Raw genomic sequence first — 17,041 nt, 5'->3', positions numbered from 1 at the left:
CTTGATCACTTAAATGAGACTTATACTTTTTTAATAAATCTCTTCTGGACAAAAGTGTAATATTGTGTTATAGGTAAAAAACAATGATCCAAACAAAGACTGTAAGTTTAATGAAATTTCACACGTTTATTTTAAAATGAACAAAAAAGCTGCACAGGTTTGGAAAACAAGGGTAAATAGTAGGAGGGAGCACGAGAGACCGAGTAAGGTTGGGAGGAGGATTGGGGGAAGGTGTGGAGACTGAGGGTGTTGCGTAAAGAATAAGAGCTGGGTGAAGAGTAGGAAAAAGCACGAGAGGGTGGGTAAGGTAGGGAGGAGGTAGACTGGTTGAGTTGGGGCATAAGGACAGGGGGTAAAGGGCAAGAGTCGGAGGGAGTGAGAGGGATGGTAACCAGGCAGAGGTTTGGGTTTAGATCTTCAGTTGCTCTTTTATCTTCCATCTTCTCGTCACTTTTTCCCTCAAGGTTTTCTTCGATGTCCTCTTTTGTCTCCTGCTTTTCCTCCTCTTCTTCCTGCTTTTTCTTGTCCTTTCTTGGTTTGTCCGTTCCCTCCTCTTCTCCCTCGTGGTTTTCCAGTTTTTCCTCTTGGGAATTTGTTTCCAGGGTTTCTTCCTGGTGGTCAGCGTCGGGTGCAAGCTCCTATGTAGACAGAGTAAAATGTATTTCACTGAACTGTGACTCAGTCTGACAGAAGTTGTTAGGACCAAACATGACATTATGGTAAAGTGAAATGATAGCGGACACAGCTTACCTGAAGGACGTTCTTCCATTTGTCCAGATTTTCTTGTAAGTTCTCCATCAGAAGCTTGTTCTTAATTTGGAGCTCCTCCACTTTCTTCTTCTCCTCTTTCAGGCTCTTCTCGGTTGATTGCCACTTGCTGCTCCAGTGTTGTTCCCTGGTGTTTATCTCCATGTCTTTTATGGTCGATTCATGGAGGAGTTCTACCCAGGCTTTGGTTCGAGCTCTTCTTTTCTTCACACATCTTTGAAGCGCCTCATCCTTGAGTTTGAGCTCTTCTTGGAGGCTACTCACTTCCATTTTGTGAGCATCTTCAAGAACGGCAATCTTCTCCTTCAAAGATGCATTTTCCTCCTTTGCAGTCTTCAACTCCTGAGTGGCAAAATGGAGTGCATCTTTTAATTCTTGCACCGTTTCACTTCCAGCAATCTTGTTAGCTTCCTGCTGCTGTTTCATATCAGCAGCGCTAGTCTGCACTGGCCAAGATGCCTGAATGATAAAAACATGCACGTAGTCCATAGTTAGAAAAATCAATCACAGTGTGATGTGTGGCATTAGAAAAGTTTAAGGTGACACAAGAAAAAGCAAAAACTGAGTCCTACAGATGTTATAAAACCACAAATGTTCACAGAGTTTTGTTAAAAGTGCTTACAGATGTTTAAGTATTACAAATGAAAGTTAAACTCCAAAGTGTACTCTGCTTCCTGAAGATTATGAAAGCTTTAGACACATTTTGAGCCAAAAATTCAAAAAATGCTTTTGCTTGCTCACACGAGAAAAGCTTACCAGATTTTCTGAGACAAATGTTGGGTCCATTTGGGCTCAGAAACACTGAAGAGTCGCTGTTACACTTGTTTAGCTGTCGATATTTTTCCAAAGCGTTCGTCGAGTCACAGCAAATAGCGAGAGATGCTTGTAGGTTCAGGTTGGTGTTTAGAAATGAAATATCCAGGTAAACACTGTGTTTGGAGAATCCTGTTCAAAAATCATCAGGCGATAGTGACAGCACTACCCAGGTGTTACCATGGAGCCCATGTTGTTTTGGTTTCTGTGTTCTTGTTGTTACTGACTGAACTTGAAGCTATTTAGCTATTTACTGTGATTAAAAATCAAAACTAGTTTCAATCAGAAAGGGTCCTTTGGGTGTAGCAACCTTTTCACTTAATCCTCAGGGGACCCGTGAGGCTTTCTGTCCTATACCTTTCATTACTTTCACCTCCAGCCTCACCTGAACTGTTTTGAGCCGTAAAATGTGCTGTGCAAAGATCTCCAATCCATGTTTTAAGAGAAATGTTTTACAAGCAAATCTGGTTTTCAGATTCTGGGTTTCTCGGTTTGCTACCAGAATTTATATGAATAAAGAAATTTCTGCTCCATGTTAGCCGCCTTTAAAGTAAGTAGCAATAATAATAATAACAGTAGGTAAATATTGCACTGTACCTTTTGCACTGTGAAGGATGAAATACCATTAGGTAAAAAAAAAAAAAAAGAGAGAGAGAAATCCAGCTTTAATTAAGTTACAAAAGAACAAAACAGTCAGGTTTGGCCCCAGAAAGACAGAAATGTGTATGGTACAGGCTGGACAGTAAAGCTACCTGGCACTGACGGTGTAAAGTGAGGAGCCTGAAAGGGAGAAAACTGCATGAGTGCACTGCAAACTGAGATTGTGCCTCATTAAGTGAGCTTTCCTATAGTGAAACAGGACATGGTACGGTTGTGTTTTAATGGAGGGAGGAAGAGAAAGAGATATGGGAGATCACTGTCTGTCCCTCCTGCTGCCTCCATTTACCATCATTGATTGTGCAGCCAGTCGGAATTAACGCCTACCTGCTGTACTCAGATGGTCAGCACTGATGTGTGCAAGAGGGAAAAGGAAATGTGCACCCTTTTTTCCCCTGTAAGCCTTTTATTTCACGCAGTATGACAGCTAAGTGTTGGTGAACTCTTCTTACACTAGGGACTATAAATGTCCACCTTCAAGGACGTATTCTTTCAAGATTTAAAGACGTGGACATCCCTCGGACATGAGGACATTTTGCGGGTAATTGCACCTTAGGTTCAAGGATGCGAGGTTAGTTAAAGAATGGTGGAAACTACTCAATATTGATGGCAGGTTGTGTGAACTGGTACCAAGAACCTCCAGGAGAAATCAAAACAACCTCAGTGTATTACTTTAGGAGTTATATGGGAAAACTGATGTCAATCTGTCGTCTGTCTGTAAAATATAAAGCTATAGGCCGCACCCAGCAAATTGAGATTAATAGAGAGACTGGTGACAGAAGACAGACAGCATCCACCTACCTCTAAATCTCACTAATTCAGATGATCTGTGTTTTGTTTAATTCCCACAAAACCCCAAATAAAAATAACATATTGTGGTTTTATGAAGGATTATATGTGGGACTACATCCTCTTTGTGATTTGGATCCATATAAAACAGCTGACTCTCATCTGTCCTCCATCAGCACACTTTTATTACCTTACTCCTGTCGCTTTTCCATCAGTACATAGTAATTCTACTGGTTATATCAAATATACATGTATATATATATTACCCTGTCCCTTTGACTGTCCTCACCCTTCACCCTGAAGCGGCACATTTCAAACCCTTTTTCTCTCATTTCTCCCACTTTTGTTCTCCCCTTCCATCCATCCGTCTCCCCCTCTCTGTTGATCCCTCCCCCCTGGGCGATGTGGACAGTTGGATGGCTTTGTGTTTGACACGCGTGTTGGTAGGACACACACACAAATGCACGGGCACACACACTTCCAGTTCCTATTGTCAATAAGATGCTCAGCTGTGAAGCCCCTAGCCCTAATTGTGTGGGGTAAGGACAGTGCCCTTATTGTCCTGCAGATTAGCGCATACGCACACCCACCCACACACACACATGTGTCCTCAGACCCCATGGGGTCCCTTTAGAGTGGATGTGCCTTGAGGCAGAAAATCAGGGGCAATTTACGAAAGGGTCCGTTAGGGGATGGGGGATGTACCGCAGTCCTCAGCTTGAAGCTGTAATGTCAAACAGTTTCTTTGGTTTCTTATTTAGGATGACAGAAGTCAGTCTTGTGGTGTATTAATGGAAAAACATGCAAGAATTTGTTTTAGTGAAGCGTACTGACAATTTTCTCAGTGGCGTTGATGGATATGAGCCCTGAGATGCAGAAAATATAGAAAGCAGTTAACAGAAATCTTCCTACCCTGCACATTTCTCTTTGTAGCAGGATAAACATTAAAGTGATCAAACTCAGGGCAATTCGTTTCCTTGGTTTAGACACAATTACTTAAACAATGAAATCTCTATATAGTATAATAAAAGAAAGATTTTGTGTTTAACACCTAATGTTACTTTATCGCTCCTTCTTGGATTTTGCATACAGTGTGTTATTGCTGTCATGCTGGACAAATGCAATCAATTTGTGTGATCACTGGTTTGAAGCAAAGCCTCCCAAAACTAAAACCCGGAAAAGCCTCTTAGCCACAAGAATTAGGGGGCTGAGTTTGGGGGTTTGTATTTTAAATGCAAATTAGAAGTACATAAATTAAATAAACAAGAAAATATACCTTCACCTTGTGATTTGACGCACTGTGTTTACAGCTGATCCTAGACTATGATGACAGAATACAAAGGATTGCAGAAATTAAACAACCAGGAGTTCCACTTTATTTCATGTGAGTTTGTCTAAAAATAAACACGGGGAAATTCCAAACTCAGATACACTTTGATCAAAAAACAAAAAAGCTTTCTGTGGAAATGAAATCTCAGATTCTTTCCCAGATTTCTGACTTTCCTTTCTCACTCCTTCCTTGTTAGCCTACAGTGACCTGAAGCCTACAGTGAGTGCTTACATTCAAAACCACTGACCTTCGGTGGATGGTATTTAGAATAGTGGCAAGTCAGTAAAGACGCTGGTTTGAGTACATGCAGATGTATGAACACTGTGTAGGGCAAAGGTAATGTTTGTGACCCATTCAGGTGATCCATAGCCCCCAGTGTGTTTATACACATCTGTACATTTCCTCTTTTCCACCTCCAGCCTGAATGAAGCCAGTTAACTGGCTCTGACGTAAGTGTGTGTGTGTGGGGTGGGGGGTAGTTCTCAGCACTCTGAGCCATGTTCATGTTAACATTTTAAAGACTTTAAGCATAGGCAAGTTACACAGTGACAGCACAAACAGGAAAAAGAGAACGTTCACCTTCAAAATAAAAGTTATAATATTTTTTCCTCTTAGGAATTTGTTTCCAATATAATAAAAGCAGTCATTTTCACCGCCAGGAACCACTCTCCAACTAGTTAAGGATTACACATGTTCCATTGTGACCAGAGGTTGTCATGACCACCTGACAACCTCTGCCCGTTATCCAGGCCTGTGTGACTGTGGTTTACCATTATATATCTCTTTTAATCTATAACTGTGTAAAACAGCAACTTGCTGGTTTAGTGGGCATAATTGCCAGACATTTCCTTGACTCTTAACAATGATGGAACATCTTGTAGAGACTTTAGAATTCCTGATTCAATCCCATAACAGAATGTTTTAGATAAAAAAAACAAAAAACATAGCAGCTATCCAAAAGCTATTCATGTAATCTAATCTGATCTTTCTTTATCTAACACACACACACACACACACACACACACACACACACACACACACACACACACACACACACACACACACACACACACACACACACGCTGAACACTGCATCAGGGACAACTTGGGTAGCCAGGGACCAATCCAGTCGACCGTCTCTTCCACCTGAGCCACAGCCATCCTTCTCATTAGCCATCCAGCAGTAGCACCAAAACCATTTTCACACATGAAATATAGACACTTCAGGGATAATAAGATCTGGACATTGTCCCACATTCTCTGAAACTGCTATTTCTAACATGTACACACGAAAGAGGGCAATCCACTTCAGACGTGTTCTCACTACTGGAGTATTTCCACGCCCTGCCCTGGGCGAGAGGAGGTGTCTGGGTAGAACATATTTCGTTCACTGGTATTGAACTGCTACCTGCATTATTCTCACCTTGGAACAAATTGGTGCATTCTAACATCATACAAGTCTTTGTTGTTAGATATCAGGTAATGTCTAGTAAAATCCAGGGATGCAGTGAATGCTTTAAATGGTTAAATTCAGCAAAGCAATAAATATAGTCCCCAAAACTCTGAACTGTCCCTTGAAGTCTCGTTTGTGTTTTTGTTGCGGGGTGGTGGTGTTGTACATGAGCTCCTCATTAAACGCGACCTCACCGTTAGTTGTAGATGTTTGAAAGCAAAAGTCATACAAACCAAGATTTACTCTCACACAACTCTCTGTTATTGCAAATTGCGCTTGAATGCCTGAGCTGACATGTGATGTAATGATACAGTGGGAGATGTGTTGTCGTGCGGGTTTTAGTTCCCCGGTGGTCACACCAGTCCTGGGGAAAGTAAGCTCATACAGGAAGTGAGCTGGCAGGGCCCCGGTCCTGCAGGATTGCACATCCACACAACTATATATGTGTTAATGTGTCTGCGCGTGTGAGTCAGCAAACACGTGTGTGCCGTGTTTTCTAAATGCCACACGGTGATGAGAGAAAGATCCGAGGACAGAGTGTGAGGAGCTTGTGCGAGAGCTTTCCGGAATGTGCTTGTTTTGTCTGTAGTACTTTATTTACTTTCCTGATTTCTTAATTGACTGATGTAGCTGCAGGAAAAGGCTGATAAATGAACATAGTCATCGCATCACCTCAGAGTTATGCAGTAGTTATGCTGTAATTTGCAGTTGTGGGCAGATAAAGGAGGTGACAACAGGAAAGAGCAGCCGGCACAGAGTGTAATAGAGCAGAACAAAAGAGAGCGGGGGTCATCACCCAGACAGCACTGAATCTAATGTGCTAATTTATATAAATACAGGCCATTTACCATTTTACCATTTTAATTGCACACATGGAAAGTGGACAAAAAGGAACACTTGGTACTCAGCTACAGTAATCAAATACTGTGAAAATAATTATTTATTCTTTTAACCTTTTTTTAAGATCTTTTGCTTAATATCTTTTGCAAGAATGTCGTCCTCGTGTGTTTAACTGTAGCTTTCCACGTACCAGTGCACGTAGGACACGACCTGCCTTTCTCACCTTATCGCCTGAAATGTGCACACGATCCGCTTGTGCACGTGTCGGGGTGGACGTGTACGTGAACATATGTGTCTGTGTGTGGCTCCAGCAGTCGGGGCGGGGGTTGGTGTGGTTGGTTGGCTCTGTGTGAGCTCTTTGTGAGAAGTGGGGAGTCGTGGGGGTGTACCGGGTGTTTCTCTCAGCTGCCTGCTGGTCTGGTTGCTGTTGGTAACTTTGCTTGATTAGATCAACGGATCGGCTTTCAGGCCTCTCTCCCGCTCCCCCACCCCACCCCCAGCTCTCCTCTCGGAAAGGCTGAAGTGGAACTGAAACTGGAGTGGTGCTAAAAGTCCGCGCGGAGCTGCGAGTTGCGGCGGAGGAAATCGTGACGGTGCTGCCTTGGAAACGCTTGTCGGAGTTCGAGCACAAGTGAGTTGGGGGAAGGTGGGGGGTAAGAAAAGAAGTGATAGCCTCAGGACAGATAAGCTCCAGGGAGAGAAAAGAGGGAGGGAACAAGGGAGGGAGGAGGAGGAGGAGGCAAGAGGGAGAGAGAGAGGTGGGAAGCTCTGAGGAAAGAAGTCTCTCTCTCTCTCGCTCTCTTTCTGTCTGTCCGACTTGCCGGCTGCTGCTGCTTCTTCCTCCTGTCTTCTTGGGTTTTCTGGCTGCCGGCGACTGGCTGGAGGAGTTTCAGCTTGTTTTTCGCCTGCCTTTCGGATTTGAACATGGACTCAGGCTGAACAGCTACGCGCACTGAGCTGTGAGAAGAGTCACTGGAGATTTCCCGTAAGCAGCTTGATCTGATCTGATGTCTACAAGGTGAAGTGTGTCTTTGCTCAAATATCCCGCTGAGGGAGATTGTTGCTATTTCAGGAGTGTGTGTACTTGTGGAAGAAACAGCAGCCTTAGAGCGATGAAGTGCTCTTTGTGACAGTTCATACAGGGATAGACGATGTAGGTTAAAAGTCGCTGTTAGTATGATTCATTTTTCATCATGTTTACGAGAGACGGTGATGAGCCTACGCATTGCTGCTTTTGCTGGAAACATTTCCTTCTCTTTTGGATGCTGCTTCACACTGAGCCTCTCCTCCCTCCGGCTCTCCCTCTTCTTGCTCACCTTCTGTCGCTTTTAATTCTCTTAATGGTCTCGAGGTCTCAGCTGGTCAGCTGGGATACCCCTGTGTGTGTATGTGTATTTGTGTGTCTGCTTGCGTGTGTGTGTGTGTGTGTGTGTGTGTGGGGAGGGGGGGCAGCTTTTGTTTGGGAGAGAGACAGTTGTGAGTTCTCAGATAAACTACCTCTGGATTTCCCCCCTGCTCACATGCAATAAGATAGATCCTGCTTTCTATTTTTAAACACTATTGTTTGTCTATATATTTGTGAGCACCTGAGTGCTCGCTCCGCAGTAGCATTTCTGTCACTGTTGTGTTTAGTCTATGGATTGGGGCAGGAGGTCGTATTTGTGTAGTCCATTCTGGGATAGAGAGATAGCAGCTCTCCTTTCTGACTTTATCGTTTTGTTTTGTCAGCTGCTGACCGCTGTTTTCTCTCTGCTCCAACCCTTCCATTGTTTTTTGCTCCCTTAAGCTCTCTTTATTTCACTCAGATGCAGATCCATGCAGCTTTACTCCTTTGCAGCCGCTGCTATTTAACATTTTCTGATACCTTTTGTTGATTTTGTAATTCCTTTTTTGTCTTTCTCTTCTTAAAAACTAAGAGAAGTGGGGAGGGTTCTCAGTGTCATGCTGTGTCCCTCTCATTCTCTCTCACTGTGTGTGTGTGTGTGTGTGTGTGTGTGTGTGTGTGTGTGTGTGTGTGTGTGTGTGTGTGTGTGTGTGTGTGTGTGTGTGTGTGCTTTTCTCAATCAGATATCCGAGCAGAGCAGCATGTGAGCTGTGTCTGAATCCTAAAACATACAGTTTCCATTATTTTGGTTTTGCCAGTCCAGGTGTTTAAATCTCAAATATAACAAGTTGTTACACGATGCTGATCAGATGGAAATGTCAGGATGTTGGTCCAGCACGTTTGCCTAACTCAGATGGCATAAACAACTGAGTGAAATGCCATGAAGCTTTGGTTGCCATCATTAGATCAAAAAATGTAATTCAGCCAATGTTTTTATTTCATGACAGTCCCATTGTTATCAGCTGAATTTTGAGGTTTATCCTCATTACCAAATGTTGCTTAGCAAAAATGGTTAGCCATAAACTGCATCTAAGAGATGCAACTAGACGTCCTCCAGACATCAATTATTAATTCAAGCCTTGAGCTGGTCACAATGATAGGCCCACCCTAAAGCGTGCATTGCATTATTGTCCTTTTTGACTAATTGGGGTGTGCATTAAGAGTTCAACCTAGCCATCAGGTCATCAGCAAAGAGTGTAATGGCTTCACAGATCGTGGGAGCTGGAGGTCATTTTCCCATAGTGCTGAGCTTTGTTTGCAGTCAGTAGTGTCGCCTCCTGCTGGTCAGTAAAAAGAATACACATGCCAGCCGCTTGAGCACTGATGTCACTTTTAAAGCCCAGAAGCCAATTTTTAGTTAGTGTGGCTAAAAAGGTAACATCACTCCTGTACGTCAGCATGTCAGTATGTTAACATGCTGCTATGGGTTTTTCCTTTATTAGAATTCTAAATGCGCGTTTTGCAGGTTGACTAATTAATAAACTTTTAGCTCCAAAAAACTCCCCAGTGTTTTATAGTTGTATAAACAGATTATCTGTGATTCAGAGTTTTCAACATCATTACATCATACAAGGTATATAAGTATATATGTTTTCAAAAATTCCTGGGTTGTGCTTTCACTTGTGTGGGTGTGACACGTTTCATCACACTAGTGGAAGCGGCTCAGCTAAGTGACCGAGGCAGCAGCAGTGCGTCAAATTCACACAGACTTTGATGCAGTTTCTTTACTGCTGGGGTTGTGAATCTGCCCCAGCTGCCCCAGAAAGCTTTATGTATGGCATTGCCAAGGCCGTGTCTGTGTGTGGACACATGTGCCCATATGTCTGCGAGAGAGGGGTGAATAGGTTCTGCATAGCTGTCCATAAAGGGGTGCTCAATCACTGTGGCACTAATGGTCTTCCCTTAGGGCGCCATGGATTTTTAAGGTGTTGCGACAGGCATGGAAGAAGCATAGCAGCTTAGAAGCAGACAGCATCCTCTGCATCTTAGAGTTTCATAATGCTGGAAAGTAGATCAGTTTCAGTTCCTAAGTCACCCGTGATTCTGTTTAATATTAAGGTGAAAGAGCAGAGCACATTAATGTGAACCGAGCAGGAAGATGTAGGAGATGGAACATGATTCATTAGGGAACGTGGTTCCAGACAGCGTCTCTGTAAAGTTAACTCTGTAAAGAGTTAACACACTGATGGAACAAAGAAGGAGAGCGAGTGGGAATCCATCAAGAGCAATGCATCAGAGATGGAGTAAAAAAAAAGTGGGAAAAGGAAAAAGGCAGCCATTAACTTTCACGGTACATGTGTCATTGTATCTGTGAGAGAGTGTTTGTGACAGTGAGCATGTGCAATAGTATGCAGCTATGTCCGGAGTTTTGCAACCTGTGCTTTTTCTGCTTGCTGAGCTTGCATTGCAATGCCACACGCTAAACGCCATTACAAACTGATAGGGTGTCAGTTCTGCTAGTCTCCCTGGATTTAGTGGCACTGGAAGGCAGAAAGAGGGTAGCAGAGACAAATGGGTGAGGCAGCGGGAATGAGAGCTGAGAGAGAATTTAAGGAGAGTGTAGCAAATACAGGAAAGCTGTTGAAAACAGCTGTGTGAAGAGACAGGACAGCGAGAGGGTCAAACCTACAAAGGGTGACTGCGATAGAGTGGTAACGTCTCTTTCTGCTGAAGCCTAATAAGTCCAGAGGTGTCATCAGCTGGAGGAGTTTAAAATCCCAGTCCACTGTCTCTGTCTGTATTTTGACATCATGTTAGGAGCCAGACGGTACAGTTTATGTCTGGCTCTGGCATCTTCATCTACCCAGGGATTCCCTCAGTAGGAATGAATGTCAGCAATGTAGAGAGGATGGTAGTTTGTTTAATCTAGTGGGTACAGCTGTTGCTATGAAGAGATGCTGTATGTTATAAATGTGTGTTTGGGATTGTGTGTGAGTGCTGGTTTTGTACGCTGTGGTGCCCAGATGTCCTCCCAGGAGTGGAAAGTGGAAGAAGTGACCATTTTGTGATTCATTTTCAGACGTCACGAGAATGATGCAAAGTTGCGGTAATTTGGAGTGACAGGCAAGGTTCACATTTGGGCCTCGAACAAAAAGGCAAAGCAGGGTTGAGCAGAACAAAATCACGAGACACAAGTTTGTTTGCCTGCTCCAAAGCTTTACATTGTTTCCTGATAGACTTCTGTGGCGCTGCGTGGTGAATTTGACACTAAAGAATAATTAATAGATATTTTAACTGTTTTTCTTTTTTTCTTGAAGCCAACCCATTGACATTCCTTCAGAGGGAAAAACAGACACCTCAATATGTCAGGAGGAAGCTGCTGAATTTCTTGTTCAGTAACTGAAACAGACACGTGAACTTTCAGCTCACTGCTCATTGTGTTTAAACCAATGCATCTGTTTGACTGAAGTTGAGTCTGGCTTTATTGCATGTCATAACCCTTTTGCTCTAAATGAATGAGAATGTCTTAAATTGGCATTTTGGCAAATAGGCTAATTTGCTTTCTTGCAGATGAAGTAAATTAAGATTGAAAACGCCCCTGATAGAAAATTACAGCGAGCAGCCTGCATAGTTAGAAAAGAAAAGAAAAAAACTATTGAACTAACCAGCTGCTGATTACACTCCTTATATTAAACAGACAGATATAAGTGGTGTTTGTGGCAAGGCAGGTGAGTAAGTAGATTTCCAAAGAATATAATAATACGATAATACATATGATTTCTTCTGCTGTCGCTGTCTAAAGGTGGCTGTGACTCTCAGGCTAGACATTCATGAATGAACCGATAATCAGGAAGCTATTAGCCGTTATCCTTTGTAAACTTCTGCGTCGTTTCTTTAAAAGTCCTTGATTAACTGCCAAGCAAGTGCACACTCACAGTAAACACCGCCGCATTGAAGACTATGCTGAAGACTCGGGACAACTCGGTTTCTGTTAATCACAGTTTTATATTTAAACACAGCGCTCAGGGTTCTTGGCGTAATTTTTGTGGAAAAGCCCACAGACGTTTCTAGTCTGTTCTCAGAGGGTGGTGCAGTATGAGTGAGAGGTTCCTCGGCAGTTTCCTTTCCCTGTGTGTGAGCTGTCCCTGCATGCGTGTGTCTGTGTGAGTGACTTCAAAGCCTGTCTGCCCAGTCAGAGCTTGCTGGTCAGTTTCAAATGAAACGCAGTCCGTGAGACAGGCCGACGCACTCGCACACACAGTGCACGCCTCTAATACAATGTTACATACTTACAGACACACACACCTCCCCCGAGCTTCCAGGTGGCTGCAGCTTGTTAGTGGTACAGCAGGAGAAGCCAGATGAAGCCAGCCCACACCAGCTGCACTGCCCTCTACCTGCCTTCTTATCTCATTCTTTCCCAACTTTTCTCCTCGCTGTTAGTGGAATTTCAGATTTCTATAGTTTTTTCTCTTTGTGTCATATCTTAAAGACGACTTTGCCGATCGTCTTTTTTTTAGCTTTTTGTTCTTCGTTTTTTTTTCTAGTCTCTCTTCTGATCCTCCCTATCCTATCCTACCTTTGCATATTCTTCCATATTAAAGCTAATCAAACCCCTAATTTAAACTTGTAAAAGTAAATTGATATCTCCTACCACAATAGTGGCGGTGCACAAACACGTACTATCTTGTGACATTATAGATCAAATGATTAATTGACCAAGAAAACAATAATCATGGAGTTATTAGAAAAAAACCTGCCTTCTTTTGCATGTGTGTGTATTTGGCACGTGCGTAGCTCTACGTCAGCTGCTGTCCACTCCATACCTGCTTAACTCTGACTGCATGAAGGGATGAGTGCAGTCTTAAAGGAGCCAGTAGCAGGAGAAGAGGAAGATGGAGGGAGGGAAAGTAAACAACAGATGGTGGAAGCATGTTGCTGCTACTCGCAGCAGTATGCCAGCCCACCACCAGCTTCTTGCGAGGTTACTATGCAACGGTGACCGTGACGATATGGAGGTCAGAGGTCAAGTGCCTCCTTGATGACGGCCCCGTAATGCCACGCGCCGTGCCAGACTGAACCAGCTGAGACACATGTATAAAGACGCTGAGAGAGCGTACGAATTTGTTTTCCTTGGCTGAGGTTTGGCGGTGATGACTGTTGAAATCTTCCATGCAGCGTCCACCCTTGACCCACCTGCCAGCAGTGATGACACACACTGAGGCAGCTGTCTGTGCTCTGTCCGTGTGTGTGTGTGTGTGTGTGTGTGTGTCCGAGCGCTGAGTCGTTTCATGCTGAGGAGTGAACTGAGTAGTGGCATACATTGGCTAGTGTGGCTGGTAGGTGCCATGACCTTCACGGAGAGGGGAAAAAGAAAGAGAGCAAGAGAGAGAACTGGAAAATGCACGTGGTCAAAATGAGACGCTTGTATTCGTGCTGTGGAATATCTTTATTCCACAGCACGGACCAGCAAGGACCAGCTTTAGGGCTCGGGTGTGAGGACTTTGGGGGAAAATGACGACGACATTTGAACTGATCCTGTGTGGAGTTAAAAGGTTTGAATTAGGGTTGGGGTGAGGCATTTCAGCTGTGATGGCTGAGGGTAAGCCCTGTCCACAGACTATGAGTTTTTCACCATTGTTTTTAGTTATACCTTACTTTTTTTGCTATTGTTAACCTTTATTTTGCCATTCAGTCCCCAATCTTAATCTACAGTACAAAAAAAAAAACAGAGTTTGAGAAGCTTTTGTAAAAATGTACTTTATTGCAATATTTTTTAACTCAATGTTATTTTTTTTTCGGCTTAAGTAACTAGTTTGAATAAAAAAATGAGACAATAGACCCTATTTAGAAATTTTGATACAGTAGCAGAGCAGCTTCTCATGTAAACTGTAAATAGCAGTTTGTATTGTCAATAGCAGAACGAGGTTAGATCTTCGGTAGCTGCCTTTTGTGCTTTCGCATTTTTTTGTAACACAGTGCAGTGTTGACAGGTAAATAAGGTGTGAATCACTCATATTGAAGTGTGAGACACTCTTACCAGAAGAAGCGTCAGTAAATTTAACACACACACACACAGACAGTCACTTTGTGGCTTATTCAGGATGAGGTAAATACAAGCAGCAGACATGCAGGGAGCTGTGTGATTCACTTCCCTGTTTGCATGAAGTGTGGCTGTTTTCCTGTGAACAGGAAGCTGAAGCTGTCGTTCCAGGAAGAGATCATTACGTTGGTTGAAGTGCACCGAACCTGCCTGTGTGCGTGTGACAACGAGAAATCGTGTCTTTGTAGCAGCTTCGCAGCCTGAAATAAGGGTTTCAATTTGTTTACTGCAACAACTTTAAAAAATAATTACTAAAATAAACAAGTTAATATTTTGTCTATTTAGATGTCCAAGTTCCAATTTATTTAGATGTGCGTAAATCAAATAGAAATATCACAGGAATGTTATAATGAGGTGACCAGAGTGAGAGAAATTAATGCTTTGGATTCCCAAAGTGGAAGTGAAATAACAAGAAACTAACTAAAAACTAAACTAAAACTTAAAGCGTCTACAGTGGAAACTGATTTTTACCAATGAAAACGAAAACTGTTTCCTAAAAATGAAAGTATTAACTGTGGTTACAGCTCGCTCTTGTTTTACGTGTCACACACACGAGCGTCAAAGACAGAACTAGAGCCATGTTTCATCATATTTTACCAAACGCCTCGGCATGCAGACTAGCTGAAGTTTTCAACTCCGTCACACAGAGGATTGGAGATAAATTATTACCTTGTGCGTTCCGTTTGCCTGCTGTTGATATTTTTGCAAACTCAGGCAATACCCATTAAATTTGCATTAACAAAATGAGAGTGTGGTAGGTTCAGATCTGGGCTATGTTGCACAACTGGGCAATGTTTGCAAAGTAACATACCTGTGCTGGCACAGGCGCATGACTTTCTTGGTAGGATGCATGATGAGTCAGAGGAAATACATGGGTATTTGTGCCAGTAATTGTCCTGTTCATTGTGTATTTCTCTGAAATCAAAGCCACACAAAATCTGTGAAACAATAAGTTTTGACACCCGTTGCCATCACTGTGCTTCTCTTTCAGCTCCTCTACATTTTCTTTCTTTTTTTGATATCTGCTATCTCTGTTTTTATTTACGTGTTTTTCCTCTTGTGCTTCTCTCAACAGGAGTGACAGCGACTCTGTGTTTCTGAAGAAATCTGTGGCATGAAACCAGATCACACAGGTCTCTCGTACACCTTCATCTCCCTTTACCACTCTCCAGTTAGAAACACACTCCTCAGCTTCACTGCATTGATGAGGTAACGTCAGGCTCCGTGCAAGAACCCACCTGCAGCGGCGACTCCTTCCCCTCTTCCTTCCTCTTCCTTCTGTCAGTCATTGCACCGCAGCCATGGGCCAAAAGATCTCTGGCAGCATTAAATCAGTAGATGGTCGCGGGGAAAGCGGTGGCTCCCCATCCTACCGACCCCTGACTCATCGTCGGCAGCACCCTGAGCTAAGGGGCCCGGATTTCTTCAAACCTCCCAGGCTGGATCTCCTACTGGACATGCCGTGCGCTGGACTGGAGACTCAACTCCGTCACGCGTGGAACGCCGATGACCGGTCGCTTAACATCTTCATCAAAGAGGACGACAAGTTAACTTTTCATCGCCACCCTGTCGCTCAGAGCACGGACTGCATCCGGGGGCGGGTTGGATACACGAGGGGACTCCATGTATGGAAGATCAACTGGCCTGTCCGGCAGCGAGGCACCCACGCTGTGGTCGGAGTAGCAACCTCCGAAGCTCCTTTACATTCTGTTGGCTACACAGCGTTAGTGGGGTCAGACTGCGAGTCCTGGGGCTGGGATCTGGGACGTAATAGGCTCTACCACGACAGTAAGAACAGGGCGCACAGCTCACTGCCCTCTTACCCTTGTTTCCTGGAGCCGGAGGAGTCGTTCACCCTTCCGGACTCTCTGCTAGTGATACTGGACATGGACGAAGGGACCTTAAGTTTTATGGTGGATGGACAGTATCTAGGAGTGGCATTTAGAGGACTGAAAGGAAAGAAACTGTATCCCATCGTCAGTGCCGTGTGGGGACATTGTGAGATATCCATGAAGTACATCAACGGCCTGGATCGTAAGTAACCGCTTTTTGGTGACTATTTACACATTATGAACATAATCCAGCAGTAATAGTAGTAGTGGAGACTACTCAGAGTTCATATTCACATTCCTTAGATCAGCGGTCCCCAACCTTTTTTGCGCCATGGACCGGTTTATGCCCGACAATATTTTCACGGACCGGCCTTTAAGGTGTCGCGGATAAATGCAACAAAATAAAACTAGTACCGGTACTGAAAAAAGAAGATTTATTCATAACACACGTGAAAAGACCCAGGAAAACTGAGTTAACGATCAAAACGATAACAAAATAACGCTCAACTCTCGCGGCCCGGTACCAAACGACTCACGGACCGGTACCGGTCCGAGGCCCAGGGGTTGGGGACCGCTGCCTTAGATGACCTACCTACAAAAAATGCCTGATATTAAAAAAAAAAAGGAAACCACTGAACTAAACTAATGTGGCGGTGTCGTAATACCTTCATGGTGTTGTAAGAATTTCAGTTTGTTGTGTCACTCTTCTGAGATTGCAAATCTGACACACTTTCTTTGGCAGCAAACAGGGTGAAAATTAGTTTGAGTACCACTGGAAGGAGTCCACGTGTTCTGCAACATTCATTATTCAGTACTCAGTACTGAAAGCATTAGTGTCTCAGCGGTTTGAGTGTGCAATTTCTAGTGTTTTTCTTCTTCTTCTTTTTAAATTGAAGTGCTTTCGTTAGCGATGCTTGAAGCCGGAGAGGAGTCTTGCGTTATTTCAGAAAGACAGAGAAGGTGTTTTTTAACAAAGCAGTCAGATGTTAGTGATGGATGCGTTGGGTTGATTTTGTTATATTTTTCAGTGATTTGGCTTTTTTCCGGCTGTAGAAGTGTATCATGAGCTAACGGTGTTTCAAATTGCTGTGGCAGAGCAGACATGTGGCGCACACATGAAGTAAAAGAGTAG

The 17,041-nt window shown here is 43.5% G+C and overlaps 2 protein-coding genes across 13 annotated transcripts in view; one reads left to right on the top strand and one right to left on the bottom strand.

The window, feature by feature from the left end:
- Positions 1-17,041, top strand: part of LOC147308621 (SPRY domain-containing SOCS box protein 4-like) — an 84,998-nt gene that overhangs the window by 30,492 nt on the left and 37,465 nt on the right. For 7 of the 11 annotated variants that reach the window (XM_086271638.1, XM_086271630.1, XM_086271635.1 and 4 more), the window contains one exon: positions 15,153-16,111. In XM_086271638.1, the coding sequence (XP_086127764.1) occupies positions 15,379-16,111 (733 nt within the window). In that variant the 5' untranslated portion in view covers positions 15,153-15,378. Of the gene's footprint in view, positions 1-3,439; positions 3,471-7,108; positions 7,282-7,435; positions 7,669-15,152; positions 16,112-17,041 lie in introns of those variants that run through there. The other 4 variants (XM_086271632.1, XM_086271637.1, XM_086271636.1 and 1 more) reach the window with 4 other exon arrangements.
- Positions 103-1,742, bottom strand: LOC147308623 (uncharacterized). Of its 2 annotated transcripts, none has more exons than XM_086271625.1 (3): positions 1,525-1,742; positions 751-1,227; positions 103-638 (listed from the first exon to the last, which is right to left on the bottom strand). In XM_086271625.1, exons 1-3 carry the CDS (start codon positions 1,552-1,554, stop codon positions 132-134), a joined length of 1,014 nt encoding a protein of 337 aa, XP_086127751.1. In that variant the 5' UTR covers positions 1,555-1,742; the 3' UTR covers positions 103-131. The 2 variants fall into 2 exon arrangements, with proteins under 2 accessions (XP_086127751.1, XP_086127752.1); XM_086271626.1 differs by having other exon boundaries at positions 751-1,110.

Source organism: Aulonocara sp. 'chitande type north' Nkhata Bay, linkage group LG18 (assembly GCF_057382095.1).
Source record: "Aulonocara sp. 'chitande type north' Nkhata Bay isolate Kocher_YH1m ecotype deep benthic linkage group LG18, A_spYH_male_GT1.1, whole genome shotgun sequence".
Lineage (NCBI taxonomy): Eukaryota > Metazoa > Chordata > Actinopteri > Cichliformes > Cichlidae > Aulonocara > Aulonocara sp. 'chitande type north' Nkhata Bay.
Note: the sequence above shows the minus strand (reverse complement) of the source record. Positions and strands in the feature narration are given on the sequence as shown.